The following is a 20,717-nucleotide window of genomic DNA, read 5'->3' as shown; positions in this document are numbered from 1 at the left end:
GAACAATAATTTATATTATAATAATATATATATTATATTATTATTAATAAATAATATAAATAATATTTAATCTGTTATATATAGTATATAAATTATATATTATATAATTTATTTAATATTTAAATATATAATTATAATCATATAATTATAACATTGTATTAATATATTTTTTATATTATATATTATAGCATATATCATTATAATAATATTATCATAAAATAATTATATTAATACAATTGATATAATTATATTAATAAATAATATAATTATATTGTAATATATAATTTATTTAATTCATATAATTTAGGTTATAAATATATAATTTATATTTAATTTATATTATAAATTATATTTATCATTATATATAATAATATATATTTACATCCGTGTCCTTTCATTCTTTTCTTCAAGAGAACCTATACTAATACATATTGATTCTAATACTGGTTCTAGATAATTAGAATTTTAAAAGGAATTTTCAGAATTGGTCCTGGGGTCTGTAATATAATTAGATTTAAAGACTTTATGACTCTAATTTCAGTAGTAAAGAGAGCATTGATAACCCATGGCATTATCTGGTAATACAGAGTATCTTCAGTGCATACCCTAATCAAACCTTATAAGCAGTTAGGAGCCATACAATATTTTTTAACATTTTGGCAAACTAATGAATATAACAAAGTTTCTTCCTTTGAGAGTGCTTAGTCAGGTCAGACTCTTTGCAACCCTATGGACTATAGCCCACCAGACTCCTAGAAGGAAAAAAAAAAAAAAAGATCCTTCTTCTCTGCCCAAAAAGGATTATTATTTCGGTGCTCTGTTCTCAACAGCTGTTCTGAAATGAAAATCATTTAGTGAACTCATTCAAATTTTTTGTTAATGACATATCCCCTTCTAGGTCTTTGCATTAAAAAAAAAAAAAAGACACCAAATACTTTGACGATTAAAAGGATTACTCCAAATAAATGAATTTCTAATAGTGAAATGTCAATGTGACTGGGGCTGGGGATTGGGGCTGGGGAAACAGAGAGACTTTGGAGCAGCAGTGCCTTCACTTTGTCCAAGAAACTCATGTGTAGAACCGGCACCACTCAAAATAGACGGGGGGACGGGGGGCGGATCTTTGTTTCACCCCAAAACAAGCTTGTGATCCCTCCTTCCTACACTGCAGAAGTGTTCTAGGAGGAAGGGAACATATTTTTTCCCTAACAAAATGGCTGACTATTGTAATCTTTGTGAGTTAATGTCATTGGTAGACCAAGCAGTGGTGAGTGGGGAATAGATAGACGTGAGTGACAGATCCGTTCAGAAGTAAATTCTCTCTCCAGCTTCAGACTACTGGAGTGTCCTCAGCCTGTTATAAAAGATCCCCCCTCCCACTTTAAGCCCTTGATCTGATGTACTCTCCATCCAGCCTGAGTTAGTCTGGTTCAAGGGTTGATACTTGGCAACACTCCTCGTATCCTCTCCACAGCCTGGGGTTGTCACTAGGCTGTGTGACCTTTCCAGTACTGTCTCTCAGCTAGTCATGTACCAGAGTATGATGGGAGCGGTTCCCTGCTTTCTTCAATCTAGTCACCTTTGTTTTCCATTGAGCTGATGACTGGTGCCTTAAACCGGGTGCCTCCATTTACGCTGCATATGAAGCTGGTAGTGTAAGCAACGGCCACTTTCATTTGGTTGTAAGATGGGAATTTCATGTCTTATTTTCTTTTTCTGAGAATTTGTGTAATATTCTATAAAAACCATTTTTTGTGACAACATAGATAGACCTTGAGGGCCTTCTGCTAAAAGAGACAATAAGTCACACGAAGACAGACAAACACTGTAGGATCCCACTTATGTGTGGAAATCTGAAGAAGCTGAATTCATAGAAGCAGAATAGAAGACTGGTTACTGGAGTTAGGGGGAAGGGGAATTAGGGAGATGTTGATCAAAGGGTATAAACCTGCAACTAGCAGATAAAGAAGTCTGATGGATCTAACACACAGCAAAGTAAATATAGTCAACAATACTGTATTACAGACTTCAAAGTTGCTGGATCTTACATGTTCTTAACATAAAAAAGAAATAACTGTGTGATGTGACAGAGGTGTTAACTGGTGCTGTGTCGTCGTTGTGGTTGTTGTCATTGTTGTTCAGTTGCTCAGGTGTGACTCTTTGCTACCTCGAGGACTGCGGCACGCCAGGCTTCCCTATCCTTTACTGTCTCTCAGAGTCTGCTCAAACTCATGTTCATTGAGTCCGTGATGCCATCCAACCATCTCATCCTCTGTTGCCCCCTTCTCCTCCTGCCTTCAGTTGCTATACTGCAATATATAAATATATCCAGTCAGCATGCTGTACACCTTAAACTCACACAATGTTATGTCAATTGTATCTCCCCAAAAAAGAAACCGTATGTTACTTGCCTAATTGGAGAACAAATTTGCATACATTCTTGAGCAAGTCTTCTATACTTTTTTCATAATCTAGTGACTGAAATATTAAAAATATTTCCATTTTGTGTCATATTTGAAGCACCATGGCTTTATTCTTTTGAATTAATTTTTTGTTTCTAAGTTGAAAGAGAGAAATAACTGAATGATAGGTACAATGTAGATTTTAAAATTTATATTCCAGGTTTTTAAGTCACAAGAATGTAAGCGAACAAATCATACGATACAAAACAGTTTAACCCAAATTTCAGCTCCAGGGATTCTTGAGATAGCTACTAACTACTAATGCTTGGTTTTACTCATTTTAGAGGTAGACCATATCTCTATTCAGAAGTTTTTGGCATTGCCTGGAGTCTCCCAGACCAGCTGACATGCTTCTGAGGCTCCACTTCTGCTTTCATTGTTAGTGCCCCTTCTCAGCAGCAGGGACGTGTATGACTGACGTGCTTATCTCTGGGCCGCTATTGAGACATTGAGTTGTAAGCAGGGTATCAAGATGCATGCCATCAATGCCATCCAAAGGAAAAGAACAGGTACTTTAGAGTGCTCTGAATTTTTAGTCTTGTTTCAAAGGCATATAACTGATGCCCACAGTTGTAACCCACTGAGATTTGTTCATGGAGATATTGTCACTGGAGGTTCAACAGCCTTTTCTTATCTGTGAATTTCCTAATTGACCTCAGGGATGGAAAAGATGCTTCCAAAGCAAAACGGGAGGATGGGAAGCGCCCTAGGAGTAGCGCTATGTGTGCTCACCTGTGTTTAGGAAGCCAAGAGCTGGGGAAACCTGTAGCGGCCATGGCTTTGTGGAATGAGCCGCGGCAGCTCCCTGGAGGCCCTGCCCATGCTGAGTGCTCTGTGTGAATGTGCGTGTCTCCTCCCACAGCTATTGACCTGCTGTACTGGCGGGACATCAAGCAGACGGGGATAGTGTTTGGGAGCTTCCTGCTGCTGCTCTTCTCCCTGACGCAGTTCAGCGTTGTGAGCGTCGTGGCCTACCTGGCCCTCGCTGCGCTCTCAGCCACCATCAGTTTCCGCATCTACAAGTCTGTTTTACAAGCTGTGCAGAAAACCGACGAGGGTCACCCTTTCAAGTGAGTGTGCAACCCGACCAGCCCTTGCCCCACCTCTCACGTGACTCTTTCCTCGGCCTCTGTTTCACTGCCTGTGCACTTTGGGTCCTGCTTCTTTTGACCTTTAACAGGCCTCTTAGAGTCTCCTTTAACGCTGTCTTTTAATACCAGATATTTCTGTTAAATTTCTAAAGCAGACTCATCCCTAGTCTAATGCTTACTGCTTTATTGAGCTTTTAAAACTTTAATCACTTCTAATTAAATGTTAAATATTTATCTTTAATATATATTTCTATAATTTATATAATATAAATCCTTGTGGGTGAATTTATGAAATGTGAAAACATTTAATTTATGTTTGATATTAATTTTGTATTTAATTACTTCTCATAGTAATCATAATTCATTTATATGCAAACAGTGTTTTATGATTTAAAGTGTTTCAACAATTATTCTCCCAACTCTGTGATGAAGGCAGAACATTATAATCCCTTTTCACAGATGGAAAAACAGAGGTTCTAAGAAGTAAAGTGACTTGCTCAGAGTAAATAGCACAGAGCCAGGACCAGGGTGTTTGGATTTTTATTTCTGTGCTCTTTTCAGAAGTTTAATGTCAAAGGGCCAAATTCTGTGGGATGTAAAGTTCATCCCTCAGAATCTGTATAGTATTATGTACTCACAATTGAATAGTATAATGTACCCTCTTCTGCATTTTAATACAGGGGAAATCTGATTCGAGTGAGTACTGAGAAGGATTTCTTTAAGGCAGTGTATTAAGAGGATATATGAAATGTGGCAGAGGGAGATATTAGCACTGCCAGCTGCGTGCTCTCCAACTCTGCCCCAGTTTACTCCAGATTCTAGCTTGTAAGCCGTGGTATTTTAGCACTGACCATCAGTCATACCATCACCTGCTGCAGGCCCCGCTGCAGGTGTCCTCACCTCCTATAACTGAGGGATATTTCTGCATCCTGGATGAGACCTATAGATACTGCTGCATAATGGCTTCTGAGCCAACCGCAGTGATTCCCTGGGGATGCCTCTGAATCCTCCCCGGCTCAGCCTCATCAGCCAGCTGAATCAAGGTCTCAGGGCACCAGGCTCTTAAAAGAAGGAAAAGATGCCAGGGCCTTGTCGACAAAAGGCAAAATGCCGTGTTTCACACGTCACTTCCTAGCCTCTGGTTCCTATGCTCATTGTCAAACACGGTTACAGTCTGACCATCCTCACCCTTGGGATGTATTTGGCCTTCTTCTAATGCAGTTAATGGGTCTTCTAGGCTATAACTTGGTTGCCTCCCCAAAGGTGGGAAGAATAGAGAAGTGGAGTGTCATCTTACCAGGGTGAATACTATACCTACTTCAGTGACCCTCACCTGTGACCAGGATCCACACCTTTAGAGTCCTGTCCTGCTCCAGCCTCTATCCTTAGCCATACAAGAGAGGTTGGCTTCTCCCACGTTCTTGGATCCAGGACTGTCAAGTTACACTGGGGATTTACCTCTCACTTGACTTATTTCTTCTGTAACTACCCAGTTGTAGGACCAAGAGTCAAACTGTAATTAGCTCAACTACTTTATCTTCCATTTGGAGACTCATTTAAAACCTAAATGTTCCTTTGGCTTAATTGTTTCTATCAATAAAAGGAATGTCTAACTCAAGAGTACATTTTGAATCAAAACATATCAGCTAGACAAATCCACTTTCCTGATTATTTTTCTAAAAAGCCAAACATAAAAATTCTCAATCCTCAGAGTTAGGTGAGCACTGTTAGAACTCTAGAAGTAGACAACTTGGCAGACAGAAGGAAGGAGAAAGAGATGATGGGTCTCGTTGGCGGCCGGGGATAGGGATGGGGGGCGGGGAGCATGGTGGGTATGGTCAAAGCAGGAGGATCGATTGACTTTTATAGATTCGTAGAGCCTGGGTTATCTATCCAAGAGTTCAAATTAACCCTTTGAACAAATGGAAGATGCAGTTACTAAAAATACCACTCTTACTAGAACCAGTGAGCATTTTAGTATGTCCCAGGTCACTTGTGTTTTCAGAGCTCTCTAGAATAAAACCTAAAAGTACTTTCCAGAATTTAAACATGAAATCTTTGAGATTTGATGAGACATAGTAATTGGCAGCTAAGATTTTGAGATATCTTAATTATTTAAAAAGACAATTAATCTTCATGCAGCCGAGAAGAAATAAGAACTTTTCACAATTGCTCAGTGAGCCAGATGTACAGAGAATTCAGCAAGTGAACTGATTTGGGACTGACTTTTCTCTGCTCCTCGCCAGTTGCTCTGAATTATCAGCTCACACTATCACATTGCCTATGAGAGACAGAAGCAGCCACATTGCCCCACTGAGTGCTGTGATTCCTGTGTTCCCTGGTGAACTAACTGTGGGTATGGGTGTGGTGCCCTGCAGCCTTCTGACTGGCATAAATCCTTCAGGATGACCTGACTGTGGTCCTCAGGGTTGGAGAAGGGAAACCTAGCTGTTTCATGATTCCCTCTGATGGAGTTCTCTGTGGGGATGCTCTGTTGACAGGGCCTACTTGGAGCTCGAGATCACCCTGTCTCAGGAGCAGATTCAGAAGTACACAGACTGCCTGCAATTCTACGTGAACAACACTCTCAAAGAACTGAGGAGGCTCTTCCTTGTCCAGGACCTGGTGGATTCCTTAAAAGTATGAGTGCTTAAGCCGTTTCATTTGACAGTCTTGAGTTTTGTTTTCCCTAAAGGTACACATAATGTTATAAACTTCCACATGATGGAGAATAACGTAAGTGCTAATTATATTCTAGGGTCTGAAAATGTCCAGCTGTACAGTACCATGGAGCTCATCCAGTCTAATGCCATCATTTTACAGATGCTGAAACTGTGGTTCAGAGAGGTTAAGACACTTGCCTGAAGTTGCCCAGTGAGTCACTGACAGAGCTGGGACCAAACCCAGGTTACATAGCTTCTAGTTTTGTGCTACTTACAGTACCCCAGGCTGCTTCTTGTTCCCATTTTCAATTCCTCAATTTCCTAAAATTATTTTAAAAATAAACATCTAGTTTAGGGAATGTGAAAAATACACATGCTTCTTCTTAGAAAGAAACACTGTACTCTGCTAATAATAAGGACCTGTGGGCTGTGAGAATGAGCCCCTGAAGTGTAGAGGAGGGGCACCTGGGTGTTATTCCTGGTTCCATCATTGAACTCACTGGGCTTCTTGGAACAAACTGCTAGGACCACCACATGGCTTATAGGGAAAACCAAAGTCAATCAGTCATGACTCAACAGGGCCATGAGCAGAGGGGTGGGAGCCCAGGCAAGGATTCTGTCAGTTCTCCATTCTCCCAGAGCACTGGGAGGGATCTGTACCATGGGCTGCTCCTTAATGAGAAAGAAAGAGCAGAAGGAAAGTGAGTGATGAGTCTTTGATGCTCAAGGTGCTTTACTGGAATAACATCTTGGCAAATAATGACTAAAATAAGAGAGTAGGGAGATTAAAATTACTTAACCTTAGAGCTTTTAAGGTAACATGTCTACTTAAATTTGTAATGTGAAAATTGTGGGCTAGAATAGGGATCAGCAAACTTTATCTATTATATAAAGGGCCACCTGGTAAATATTTTAGGCTTTGTGGGTTACACAGTCTTTGTTGTAGCTACTCAACTTTGTCACTATAGCAGAAAAGCAGCTGAAGACAATACATAAATGAATAACTGTGGCTGTGTGCTAACATTGTTTATGAATACTGGACACTGAATTTCGTATCATTTTCACATTATACAAAATGTTATTTTTGTTTTAACTTTATTCGACCATGCAAAATTCATTCTTAACTTGTGGGCCTATATGAAAACAGGTCAAGGCCAGTTTGCTGACCCCCGCCCTAGTTTATTATTTCACTGAGTCCCTCAGATCTTACAAGGAAATCCACAGGGTTCTGAGACACGTAAAGACTGGATCCTCTTTCAGTAATTCTGTGACGAGCTTTAAATGCTCTTATACTTCCTATTGAAACCATGATGTTTGCCTCAAATTTTAATCTAAACAAATCAATGAAATGAGACTCTTATCTGTCATAATGGGTTTAGAAGCTCTGATCATCATTTCATTTGTTAGTTTGCAGTCCTGATGTGGCTCCTGACTTACGTTGGCGCTCTCTTCAATGGCCTGACCCTGCTGCTCATGGGTAAGGACAGCCAAGGTGTTATGTCTCCCTTCACATACTCTGTGAGCATCTCCCTAGGCTGTTAGCTTGCTTGAATGCGTTCCTAGCAACAAATTCCAGATTTTCTGAGTGCAGAGCATTTCCCTGACCATCATAGTTCAATTAAAGAGCATAATATATCAATATATTACACAGTAAAAATGAATTTCTTAAAGTTTTTTTCTTTTTCTTCAACCATAGCTGGTTTTATCTGGCTTCAAATATATATCTGCTTCAATGGTGTTATGTATAGAAAATCATTTTTATCTTAGGAGGTCATTCTCTCATTCCAGAATTAATGACTTAATATTTGTGAAGGTCTCAGCATTTTTTTGTTTTCTTTATGAACTAGCCCTGCCATCTTTTAGCTAGAATGCTGGCCACTGCAAATAATGTCATTATATCACATAACTATATAAAAATGTATCTATAAGATTGTTCCACTTACAACTCTCAATTTTAATACTATATCTGTTTTTCATCCCAGCTGTGGTTTCAATGTTTACTCTACCTGTAGTGTATGTTAAGCACCAGGTAAGTTCTATGTGATGTCAAACATGCATGTTAAGTTTTGACCTTGTGAACTGTGGATGTGCTCATGATTTCTTCTCTTTGTAGGCACAGATTGACCAATATCTGGGACTTGTGAGGACTCACATAAATGCTGTTGTGGCAAAGTAAGTTGCATAGTGCAATTTATAAAAAGGAGAGACTGCCTTAGGCAGGCATTTGACTGGATTAGATAGGAGTAATAAAAGGATAATAAAGTAATAGACTGATTTATGATTATTCACTTATTTGAGTCATATGTTCATACCCTTACCAAATAGATTATTTCAGAAGTAAAGTATAAATTTTTAAAACTTCCAATTAAATAAAACTTTTAGTGGTTTATTTCAGGTATCATGAAATGAATTTTAATAAATGAATGATATTAATGTCTGTCTGGGGACTGGCTCATGTCCAAGAATAAGATGGATTGGAGGAAGGAAAAAAGCCTGATTTAGAAAAGTAAAATTATTTTAGTAAATTAATCAAAATAAAAGTGTTAACATTTTCAATTTTAAAATAATAAATATCATTAAGTTTTAAATCATTGAAATTATTTTTAAAACAAAACATTTTTTAATCTTGAGAATTTTTATTACCTTTTAGATTACACCATTTAAATTCAATATGTGTGTGTATTTGCCTATTTTATTAATACCATTGCTTTTTAAACCTGAGTCTTAAATAGACTCTACTTTATGGATACTTTATATATTAGGAGATAATGATTCCAGTTATAAAAGTATTTACAGTTAATATAGTCATTAACTTAGTAGTTTTCCCTAATTCTTAAATTAGTGTTTTTAGATACATCTTCATCTAAAATGAAGTTTTTCTGTTGTTATTATTACTCACGATTTTGTTTTAATTAAAAGCTGACCTTAGTTTTGACTACAAATACACGTCTGAAAAATACTAGAGTTTCTCTCCAGGAATCCTAGAATCATGTGGCTAGACCTAGATGATAGTAGAATTAAATGCAAGTATTTTAGATGGTCAAAGATATACAGAGAAAAACAAATAAGGGAAAAGCAAGTGCTTTAAAGTTCCTCTGCTATTTGATTTGTGTGTCATCAGTTACAGTTCTCTCCTGAAGTTTAGAAAGATTTTTGTTTTTATTATGTATTGTTTATATTCTTCCTCTTAAATTCATGGTGAATTTGGATTCAGACATTTCAAAATGCCTGAAATTATCAGCTTAACACATATGCAATGAATACCTAGTGAAAATCAGCATATTGAAGACAAATATTTATTACTTTGTAATAGGAAATGACAGCATGGTATAACATGAGATTGGTATTTGCCAAACCTGGGGAACCTGTTAAAAATATGAATTCCCAGATTCTACAACAAACTTATGGAAATAAAATTCCTGGGATAAGGGACCCATAATCTATATTTTAATGAACTTCCTAGGTGTATTTAACTTCTGGCAGTTAAAACTGTGTTCAGGAATGACAGCAAAGAACACCAGAATAGGAGCTTGGAAACTGGAAGACAGAAGTTCTAGGCCTCGGCTGTTCAGTACTTAGTCTGAGGATCTTAAACAAATCACATCTCTTAATTTTTTATTGATTAGTTGCTTGCTTCAAAAAAAAAAAGACATTATTTTCCAGGCATTTCATTAACAGGTACAAAGAGTATAAAGATGAATAAGATGATCCCGCCTAGCAGAGCTCTTAGCCTATGGATACAGACAAAACCGTAAAGAAATAACCATAAGACAATATAAGAATGACAGTAGAATTGTGTAAAATATTAAGGTGAGAGAGATATGGAAACTACTGTTCTTACCTGGGGGATAATGGAAAGCCACTAAAAAAGGGCCCTCACTAGCATGGCTGGGTTCTGTTGAGGACTTCCATCTGTGTCCTCACATGGCAGAAGTTGATGGAAACTCTCTGGGTTCTCTTTTATAGGGCACTAATCCCATCCATGAAGGCTCCATTCTCATGACCTAATCACCTTCCAAAAGCCCCGCCTCCTAATACTAACATATTGGGGATTAGGTTTCGGTATATAAATTTGGGGGTGTTGGGTAATGGGGTGCAGCAGGACATAAACATTCAGTCTATAGCAGCCCTGAAGGATGGTAAACACTCATCAGGTGCATGATGAGGGGAAAGACACTGCAAAAAGAAATAACACAGGTAGAGGCAGAAGCATGAAAATGTAGGTCAGGGTCAGGGAGCAGTGAGGCAACCAGTGTGTCTAAAGCTTAAATGAATGAAAAGATGAGCTAGAAAGGGCCTAGAAAGAGAAGCCAGGGCCACGTATAGCATGCTCTATGGAGTTAGGACTCAACAGGACATCCCTGCCCTTGATGTTCCTATGCAGGAGATTTGTATTTTGGACAGATTACTATGGCAGTCTAGTGGGAGGAGAATTGGAAAGTGAGATGTGGTAATTAGCAAGGAGGCTGTTGAATTCAAACAAAAGTGGTAGGGATATAAGCCTGTTAAAATAGAAGGGAAGGAGAGATGGCAGAAACGAAAATGTATGAACATATGTATACAATATGGTTGGCTAAATTAAAATTGGAAATCAATGCTCTGAACAGGAATAGAAAGGAAGCTAAGGACAAAAAGAGAAACTGAGTGGGCTTCCCTGGTGGTCCAGTAGCTAAGACTTCATGCCTGCAGTGCAGGGGGTCTAGGTTCAATTCCTGGTCAGGGAACTAGATCCCACGTGCTACAGCTAAAGATCCCGTATGCTGTAATGAAGACTGACGATCATGCTTGCCACAACTAAGACCTCATGCAGCCAAATAAATAAGCAGGAATAAAATATTTTTTAAAAATTTTTAAAAAGAGAAACTGGATAAGTTACGTAGTTAAACAGCAGTTCTCCAAGAGAATCTGTTTTGCCTGACACTAAATTTTGAAGGATATTTCTTAGTGGAGTCTTACCTCTAAGATTTCTTCAACCTCTGGAATCCTGATTACATGTTAGAATAATTCCACCAAAAGAACTGATACCATTTTAGTGAAACTGTTAAAAACAGGAACTTTGGAATCAAATAGACTAGCTTGAGTCCATTTCTGGAATTTTTTAGCTATATGAATTCATTATAAGTGTTATTTGACTCCCTGAGTTTGTTTCTTTATATATACATTGAAAAGATAATGTCTGTAAGGTATTCTTACTTGGACATAGGGAGGACTCAATAAATATTCAGTGATCATAACCATGATCATCCTACTCCCACTGCTTAGAGATCAGTTCATGGTGAGTGTGGAGGACAGCCCCAGACTAGGCAGGAAACCTTGGTGCCCCTCCCACGCCTATACTGAGTGAATGATAACCCTGTCCAGGTCATTTAACCTCCCTGTGTCTCAGTCTTCCACCTCTAAAATGGGGCTGCGTGCATGCTAAGTCACTTCATTCGTGTCCAATTCCTTGCAACCCCATGGACTATATAGCCCACCAGGCTCCTTTGTCCATGGGATTCTCTTGGCAACAATACTAGAGTGGGTTGCCATGCCCTCCTCCAGGGGATCTTTCTGACCCAGGGATCAAACCCGAGTCTCTTACATCTCCTGCATTGGCAGGTGGGTTCTTTACCACTCGTGCCACCTGGGGAGCCCCTAACTGGGGATAATAACCCTAACAACACATTCTTAGTATTTCATTGAGGTACTTGAAAAGTCTTCCTGGTGTCCTTGAGGAGAAAATGGAGATGTACAGTCCAGATTATAGCACAATTGGTAGAGTTCCAGAATGTTGAAATAGTAGACCCTATGGAGGTTCATTAGTCCACCGAAAATCCATCCAGGGCGAGGTGTAGTAATGTGACACAGGGCTCTGCCCTTGACTCCATGACTTTCCATACCAGTGTTTCACATGACTATGTGAAGACAAATCAAGTATACTCATCAGAGTTCTAGGTGACACATAGCTTGGAGCAAAAGCACATTCAGAAGACAGCAAGTTCAAGATTCAAAATGAATTAAGTGATCTTGAGTAATGTAGAATGCGAAACTGAAGTTAATAAAATGAAATTGACAGGGAAAGCAAAGTCCTATATTTAGATTTTTTTTTTTAAGTCAACTTTTGCATATACAGAATGGGAAGAGGGGCAGATGCAATAGAGTACAACAGTAGTGTGTGTAAAAAATATCTGGGGGGGTGAGTGATAAATAGATTAATTGATCACAGCCAAATATGAATCAGTAATGTACAGAGGCATATTTTTTAAAATATATGCAAGTTTAGATATTATTAATAGAAGTATATGTCAAAATCAAAAGAGGCTATAGTTGTTTCATATCCCATATTGTTATTCCATAGATGTGTTAAATTTCAGAGTTGAACATTTTAAGAGCTGCAGTTATACACTGAAGTCATGTCCAAAAGATGACTGGGTATTGAAGTATTGGAAATATGACAGTAATGTGAGTGACAACCAAACTTTACTGGAGATGATTATTCTGGAAAAGAGATAACTTTAAAAGAACACATTTGGACGTCTAACATTGTGAGAGAAGTAATCATTCTCTTTTTCTCTAAAGAGCTATGAATGGAAAGGCCAGAAGTTCTGAGATTTGAATGAAACATGAGGGGAAACAGTACCAATTAGAGTTGTTCAACAATGAAGCCATTTGCCCTGTGAAACAGTAAGCTCACTGACACCCATTCAAGTATTCACATAAAAGTTAGTTGACCACTGTCACAGATATGGTTTAAAGGACTTCTGCAATGGGAGAAAAGTAGAATTAGTTAACGCTTAGTCTACTGTGATATTCTAAAAGCATTTCAAAACTAATACATATATGTTATACTTTGGAGAAGACCAGACCTAAGGTGTCTCTATTGAAATGTTTCCCATTCTCTGCTGCATTATCAGTTTCTGCCTCTTCTGGCTCATTTCCACAATCATAATCTCTCCAGTCTTTCCGTCCTTGCTGGCTCTAATGCTTCTCTCCCTACCTCACTGCAGTCAGGCCTGCACCCTGAGCACTTAAGTTGCTCTTTGTCAGGGTCCTAGTGACCTTCATATTGCTAAATCCTGCAGTCATCACTCCATCCTCAACCTTCTCAACCTCTCAGACACTCTTTAAGATTACTGCCATCTTTGTTGAGCACTCTCCTTGACTCTTGGCATGGCTTGAGTCTCAGCTGCTTTCTCGCAGTGTCTTCTCTTGGCTCTTCCTTCTCTGGTTTACCCTTCATCCCTAGTGGCCTCAAAGATTATCTCTATGTCAAAGACTCCAAAATGTGTGTCTCCACAATCTTAGGTTTTTAAAAAGTCCACTTTACAAATATAGAATGTGAGGAGGAGGAGGTAGAGATGAGATAGGATACAACAGTAGTATGTATAAAAAATACTTGGAGGTTTTCTAATTTGTCACAGCCAAATATGAGTCAGTTATGTGCTTGCGACATTTTTTAAAAAAATCAATGCAAGTCTCAGTCAGTTCAGTCACTCAGCTGTGTACGACCCTTTGCGACCCCATGAACCGCAGCATGCCGGGCCTTCCATCACCAACTGCCAGAGTCTATCCAAACCCATGTGCATTGAGTCAATGATGCCATACAACCACCCCATCCTCTGTCATCCCCTTCTCCTCCTGCCCTCAATCTTTCCCAGCATCAGGGTCTTTTCAAATGAGTCAGTTCTTTGCATCAGGTGGCCAAAGTATTGGAGTTTCAGCTTCAGCATCAGTCATTCCAATGAATATTCACAACTGATTTCCTTTAGGATGGACTGGTTGGATCTCCTTGAAGTCCAAGGGACTCTCAAGAGTCTTCTCCAATACCACAGTTTAAAAGCATCAATTCTTCAGTGCTCAGCCTTTATGGTCCCAACTCTCACATCCATACGTGACTACTGGAAAAACCATAGCTTTGACTAGATGGACCTTTGTTGGCAAAGTAATGTCTCTGCTTTTTAATATGCTATCTAGGTTTGTCATAGCTTTTCTTCCAAGGAGCAAGTGTCTTTTAATTTCATGGCTGCAGTCACCATCTGCAGTGATTTTAGAGCCCAAGAAAATTAAGTGTCTATTTCCATTGTTTCCCCATCTATTTGCCATGAAGTGATGGGACCAGATGCCATGATCTTCGTTTTCTGAATGTTGAGTTTTAAGCCAGGTTTTCACTCTCCTCTTTCACTTTCATCAAGATGCTCCTTAGTTCCTCTTTGCTTTCTGTCATAAGGTGGTGAGGTTATTGATATTTCTTCTGGCAATCTTGATTCCAGTTTGTGCTTCATCTAGCCTGGCATTTTGCATGATATACTCTGCATATAAGTTAAATAAGTAGGGTGACAGTATACAGCCTTGACGTACTCCTTTCCCAATTTGGAACCAGTCCATTGTTCCATGTCTGGTTCTAACTTGCTTCTTGATCTGCATACAGATTTCTCAGGAGGCAGGACAGGTGGTCTGGTATTTCCATCTCTTTCAGAATTTTCCACAGTTTGTTGTGATCCACATAGTCAAAGGCTTTGGTATAGTCAGTAAAACAGAAGTAGATGTTTTTCTGGAACTCTCTTGCTTTTTCAATGATCCAGCGAATGTTGGCAATTTGATCTCTGGTTCCTCTGCATTTTCTAAATCCAGCTTGAACATTTGGAAGTTCTCAGTTCACGTACTGTTGAAGCCTCACCTGGAGAATTTTGAGCATTACTTTGCTAATGTGTGAGATGAGTGTAATTGTACAGTAGTTTGAACATTCTTTGGCATTGCCTTTCTTTGGGATTGAAATGAAAACTGACCTTTTCCAGTCCTGTGGCCACTGCTGAGTTTTCCAAATTTGCTGGCTGATTGAGGGCAGCATTTTAACAGCATCATCTTTTAGGATTTGAAATAACTCAACTGGAATTCCATCACCTCCACTAGCTTTGTTCATAGTTATGCTTCCTAAGGCCCAGTTAACTTCATCTGCTTACCTAATGTTATCTCTCAAATGTCCCACAGACATTTCAGATTCAGCGTGGCCAAACAGATCTTGCAGTTTCAGCCCAGAATTTATTCTTACTTCAGTTGTCACACCATCTTTGTAAATGGCATTATTATTCACCTGGTTGCTCAGGCCTAAAACCAAAGCATCTTCCTTGATTACTGTCAATCTTTCCCCCGCCCACACATTCAACCCATCAGCTTGGCAGGTGGGTCCTGTCTGCTCCATCCCCTCACTGGATACCCAGAGTGAGCACTTTACTCCACTGGCAAGGCTTCATTCCATATAACCCAGGCCATTGCCATTCAGCACCTAGACTGCTATAGTTGTCCTCCATCCCTTATTGCTCTGTTTCCCCACTTTTTTCACATAACCACTATCATGATCTTCTTTGATCACATCATTCCTTTGCCTACAATTCATCAGTGGCTTCCCAGCCACAGAATAGAATCTAAATTCCTTTTACCGCCTGCAAGTTTCAACACCATCTGGTTACCTCCTGCCTCTCAGACCTTCCCGCCTCACTCCCCAAGCACACTGGTCTCATCCTTGACTCCTAAGCTTGTCCTCACTTTTTGGCCTCTGTACTCCCTGCTTCGTCTTCCTGAAACACTTCAACCCAGTGGCCCCTTCTTATCCTGCAGACATCTGTTTCTCACATGAGGGGACTTAAAGTAAGCATCTCCCACCTAATGGAAATCAACCCTGAATATTCATTGGAAGGACTGATGCTGAAGCTGAAGCTCCAATAGTTTGGCCATCACCAACTCATTGGAAAAGACCCTGATGCTGGGAAAGATTGAAGGCAGCAGGAGAAGGGGGCAACAGAGGATGAGATGGTTGGAGGGCATCACCAAGTCAATGGTCATGAGTTTAAGCAAACTCTGGGAGATGGTGAAAGAGAGGGAAGCCTGGTGCCCTACAGTCCATGGGGTTGCAAAGAGTCAGACGTGACTGAGTGACTGAACAACATCTCTCAACTATCACCACTGCTCCCTCATTGCCTATCATTCCATCTTGTTTGGGTTTTTTTAATAGCATTTGTCACAATATGTACTTCTCTTGTTTGTCTACTTGTTTATTTCTGGCTCCTCAACCCCTAGGAGAATGAAAGCTCCATGAGAGCAGAGCCTTCTCCCTTCTGTTCACTGAATTCCAGCATCTGCAAGGGTGCATGACACAGAGGAAGGTCTCAGTCAAACTCTGCATGGGGAGCTCATTAAGCTTTGATTTAATGACGCATAATGCTTCCAGTATAAACCTACCTAAAATAATACTGCCATTCTGCGAGAATCACAGACCTTTAGGGGCATTAGAAATATCTAATTTGCACCCGGTAAATGCTCTAGGACCAGGAAGGCTCATTAGCTGCCAGATGGCACACAGCTAATTAGTAGAGAGCTTAAACTAGGACTCAGTTTTCTTCATTCCAGTTCTAGCAGTTTCTGCTGAGGATGACCATATGTTTCTTCACCTGGAACCACCCCTGTTCATGCCTGTTGTCCTGGTATGGTTAATAACAGCACTGTCTTTCTCTTTCAGAAGTGTCCCAGACTGAGTGATAAATGGTCACCTACGTATATCACAGCTTCTATAATTCTGAAATAAATCAACATCTTTTGTCTACCTAAAAAGTTATAATTTAAGAAATATGGCTTCCTGGGGTCATTCATTATCTAATTATACTTCCTTATTGCATAGAAATGCATTTATAGACACTCATACATAAAAATTATGCTATTTTTTGGAATATTAAGCTATTTGGTCACTTAGCTAATTAAAGCAATGACACATAGTGATGTCATAAGATGATTTCATTAATAATACTTGTGATTTACCACCATCTGATATTGTCTTTTTAGGATTCAGGCTAAAATCCCAGGCGCTAAAAGGCACACTGAGTAAGTGGATACCCCACCGGGGACTGAACACCAAGAGGAATGTCTGAAGTGGTAACAGCTCTGTCTTACATGTTACTGCAGATTGATTGTTTCTTCCCCCCAGTACCATAATCTTAGAGACAAACTTTAAAACAGCTGTTTTTAGGCTGTTTCTGTACCCTTAGGATATTTGAGTCACTTGTGTCAAGCACTAAAGTATAGCAAAAAGTGTATTAGATGTGGTTTTTAATTTTGTGTTGCTAAAAAAAAGTGCATGATGGTGAGAACCCAAGTTATCTTTCCTTCGTCGGTGTTCTTCTCTCTGCAATGCTTCTGTAGCTTCTCATGTTCCCTGTGGCTAGGCCTTTCCTGCCCAGTGCACTGATGCAATAGTGGAAATCGCTTCTATGTCCTTGGGTTGTTGGTTGGATTAATCTTTAATAACAATATATAGACTTGTAAACCGATGTTTAAGTGTTTTTCCAACACACACAACATAAAAATAAAAACAAGTCGACCGTACTTAGAGTAATCAGTTTTGTATAACTTAAAATAATTAAATAAATGAATAAACCCGAAAACAAACATGCAGTACTTTTGTTGTGTGAGACTGATGGGCTGATTTACATGTATGGTAACTAAAAAGTACCAGCATGTTAACTTTATTACAGTTTGTATTACTTTCTCTGTAGTTCCTAATGGACTTAATTATGGATTCTGGATATTTGCACTTATGTACTTGATACTGAATGCATAAATAAATGTTACTAAGTGTAGAAACTTCTCCCTCTCTTCTCGTGATCGCACCAGAAAACTCAATACTCTAAGAAATAGCATCTGTGGATGTGCCGGACAGGCTGAGACCAAGTACTCGCTTTGCTCCTGTTTCCAGAATCCACATAGTCCAACTCCAGCCTAGTATATGGCTCATTTGAGTTATTAATAGAAATCACTGGAGACTGGTAAAACTGGAAAACATTCTTCATATTGTACTTGGTGGGGCTTATGTAGATAATTTAAATGGTTTTTTTAAAAACTTGAACGTGATATAAATACTCCCATAAACTTCTTATAATAACATGCAACACTATACTGGCATAAAACAATTATAATTGCTATGAACTCTCTGTTTTGGTAATTATTTATTGAGCCTCTACTGTACTTGATACTGAGTGCCTAGCACTCAGAACAGGGTGGTGAATAAGAGAGACAATGAGTCCTGCCCTCACCAAGCTGAGTCTTTGGGGTTATTTACTGCTCTTTGCAGAAGTCCAGTTGCCTGTGTTATGTCACCGTTAAAGTCAAAGTCAAAGATGCTGGGGTAATGGGGGATGAAAGTAGTAGCAGTGGGAGAAATAAAAATGGGAAAAAGGATCGTTACTTATAAAAAGCTGCCTTTGAGCAGTTTTGGACTTGCGTTCAATAAGCACTCGTGGAGTTACCCTTCTGTGCAAAATATTGTGACGAACACACAGTCAATTAACTTGACACTGCCAACAGCCAAGACTGGGGGAGATGGGAGGAGGTTATGTGGAAATGCTCACTAAGTCAAAAGCAGCTGAAAACAGCTGCAATATAAAACTAGAGCAAACAGAGGATTCTCAGAGGTGGACTTTGGGGCTGGGTTCTGATCTGGCTTTTTCCAGAGGGAGACGGTTCATATCCCAGTACGAAGAAAGAACATGGACTAAGATGCTGAGACGTGGGGGCATGTCTCAGTGAGTAATACGCTGTAAGGAGTATTACGCTGTAAGGAGTATTACGCTGTAAGGAGTATTACGCTGTAAGGAGTATTACGCTGTAAGGAGTAATACGCTGTAAGGAGTATTACGCTGTAAGGAGTAATACACTGTAAGGAGTAATACGCTGTAAGGAGTATTACACTGTAAGGAGTAATACGCTGTAAGTAATACTCAGAGAACAGTGAGTAATACGCTGTAAGGAGCTTGAGTGGCAATGTAGGGCCAGGTAAGGCTGAAAGGGTGGGTTGAACCCATGCTAAAAAGAAACTTGAATGTTAAGGAGCTTGTGTTCTGTTTCTTAGATCTCAGCGAGTCAGATAGACACAGTGAGTGTGCATGATACTGGAGAGTAGAAGAATATAGGAGGTAATTGTGATATAACTGACAGACAGGTGACGCATGACAGAGCTTCTGCTAGACAATGACAGTGACAATAGAAAGGATATATTCACCTGTCCCTCATCCTCTGTATCAGCTCAACATGCCTAGCACCCACTGTGCCCAGAGGAGCCACTCAGACAGATGACGTGGAGGGGGGTGGGATTGGAGATGGTGACTGGTTACATGTGGAAGTTCAAGACCAAGGCTAACCCTGAAAGTAAGCGCTTCCTTAAATTCTGCACGCTAGGCAGCTTGCCTGCATCGCCCTAACCCCAGCTCTGTTAAAGACTAGCTGATCACGAGAGTGCAATACCATTTTTCAGGTTATAAAGCCCAGAAGAGCTCATCTGGGGAAGGAAAAAAATAAACTTGGTGTGAGGCCTGCTTTTTTCATGGTTACTAGATAGAGGAGAGGATTGTGCGTGTGTGTGTGTGTGTGTGTGTGTGTGTGTTTCAGTGTCCAACCTCTGAGACAGAGTTTCTTTTAAACAGCTTTATTGTGTCAAATTAACCTTCAGAGTCTGCTTTTGCAGTATTTTCCTCCCTCCTGAGAGCCCAGAATTCCTTTCATAAGCAGCTGCTTATTCAGAGGATCTAATGAGGAATTCTGTTTGCTAGCAGTGGTGAAGACAGTTTCCTGAGGAAACTCCAGCCTGACAAAATGATAGGTATGGATGTAGAATTTAACAGGTGGACAACACAGGGCACAATGATCCTGCTTTATAAATATCAATATCAAATGATATTGGAGATGATGGAAATAATGTGAGGACCCAATGACCAGGTAACAAGCAGACCAAGAATAGAGCCCTCAGGGGCCCAGAGTGAGTGAGGTTATCCTGAAAGCTGTGAACAATAGAAAATTCTTAGAACCTAAGCACAAGTTAAGCAAGAAGCGGGTGAGTAGGTGAAGAAGCCGTGGTGTGTTACAGATCATTTCAGGAAAAAAGGAAGTAGGATAGCTCATATTTTCTCTGCTCTTTCCCCACCTATATCAGTTTCCTAGTATTACCCTAAGAAAGTACCAACACCTGCGTGGCTTAAAATGACAGAAATTTATTGTGTCACAGTTCTGAAGGCTACAGGTCCAAAACCATGGTGCTGGCAGGGCCGCACTCGTCTCTGATAGCTCTGGAGAGGATTCTCCCTTGCCTCGTCTAGCTTCTGGTGGTGCCAACAGTCCACGGCATTCCTTGGCTTGTAGATGCATCACCCCAGGCCCAGGGCCATCTTCTCACTGAGTGTCTTCACATCACCTTCCCTCTGTGCCCAAATCTCCCCTTTCTATTAGGATGCCCAGTCACATGGATTAGGGCCCCCTCGTGACCTCATTTCAACGTCATTGCTCTGTAAAGATCCTATTTGCAGATCAGCTAACATTTTGAGATATTGGGGTTTGGTACTTCAACATAGGTTTTGTTGGGGACACAATTCAACTCATAGGCCTCCCTGAGCATGATAGTGGCCCTTAGAACACTGTGAAGGCTTTTCCTTCTGGGCAGAGCCCAGACCTGTTTCCCCAGTTGATTCTCACTATAGGGCATTACT

The 20,717-nt window shown here is 39.8% G+C and overlaps 1 protein-coding gene across 2 annotated transcripts in view; it reads left to right on the top strand.

Annotated features, from left to right (window-relative positions):
* RTN1 (reticulon 1) overlaps positions 1-17,826 on the top strand; it is a 243,855-nt gene extending 226,029 nt beyond the window's left edge. For both annotated transcript variants that reach the window (XM_005212061.4, XM_005212062.4), the window contains 6 exons: positions 3,325-3,532; positions 6,055-6,193; positions 7,624-7,693; positions 8,199-8,245; positions 8,330-8,388; positions 17,029-17,826. In XM_005212061.4, coding sequence (XP_005212118.1) covers positions 3,325-3,532; positions 6,055-6,193; positions 7,624-7,693; positions 8,199-8,245; positions 8,330-8,388; positions 17,029-17,071 — 566 coding nt within the window. In that variant the 3' untranslated portion in view covers positions 17,072-17,826. The remainder of the gene's footprint in view (positions 1-3,324; positions 3,533-6,054; positions 6,194-7,623; positions 7,694-8,198; positions 8,246-8,329; positions 8,389-17,028) is intronic.
* Positions 17,827-20,717: the final 2,891 nt, after the last annotated feature.

Source organism: Bos taurus, chromosome 10 (assembly GCF_002263795.3).
Source record: "Bos taurus isolate L1 Dominette 01449 registration number 42190680 breed Hereford chromosome 10, ARS-UCD2.0, whole genome shotgun sequence".
Taxonomy (NCBI): Eukaryota; Metazoa; Chordata; class Mammalia; order Artiodactyla; family Bovidae; genus Bos; species Bos taurus.
The sequence above is the reverse complement of the archived record's forward strand: the minus strand, read 5'-3'. Positions and strand labels throughout refer to the sequence as shown.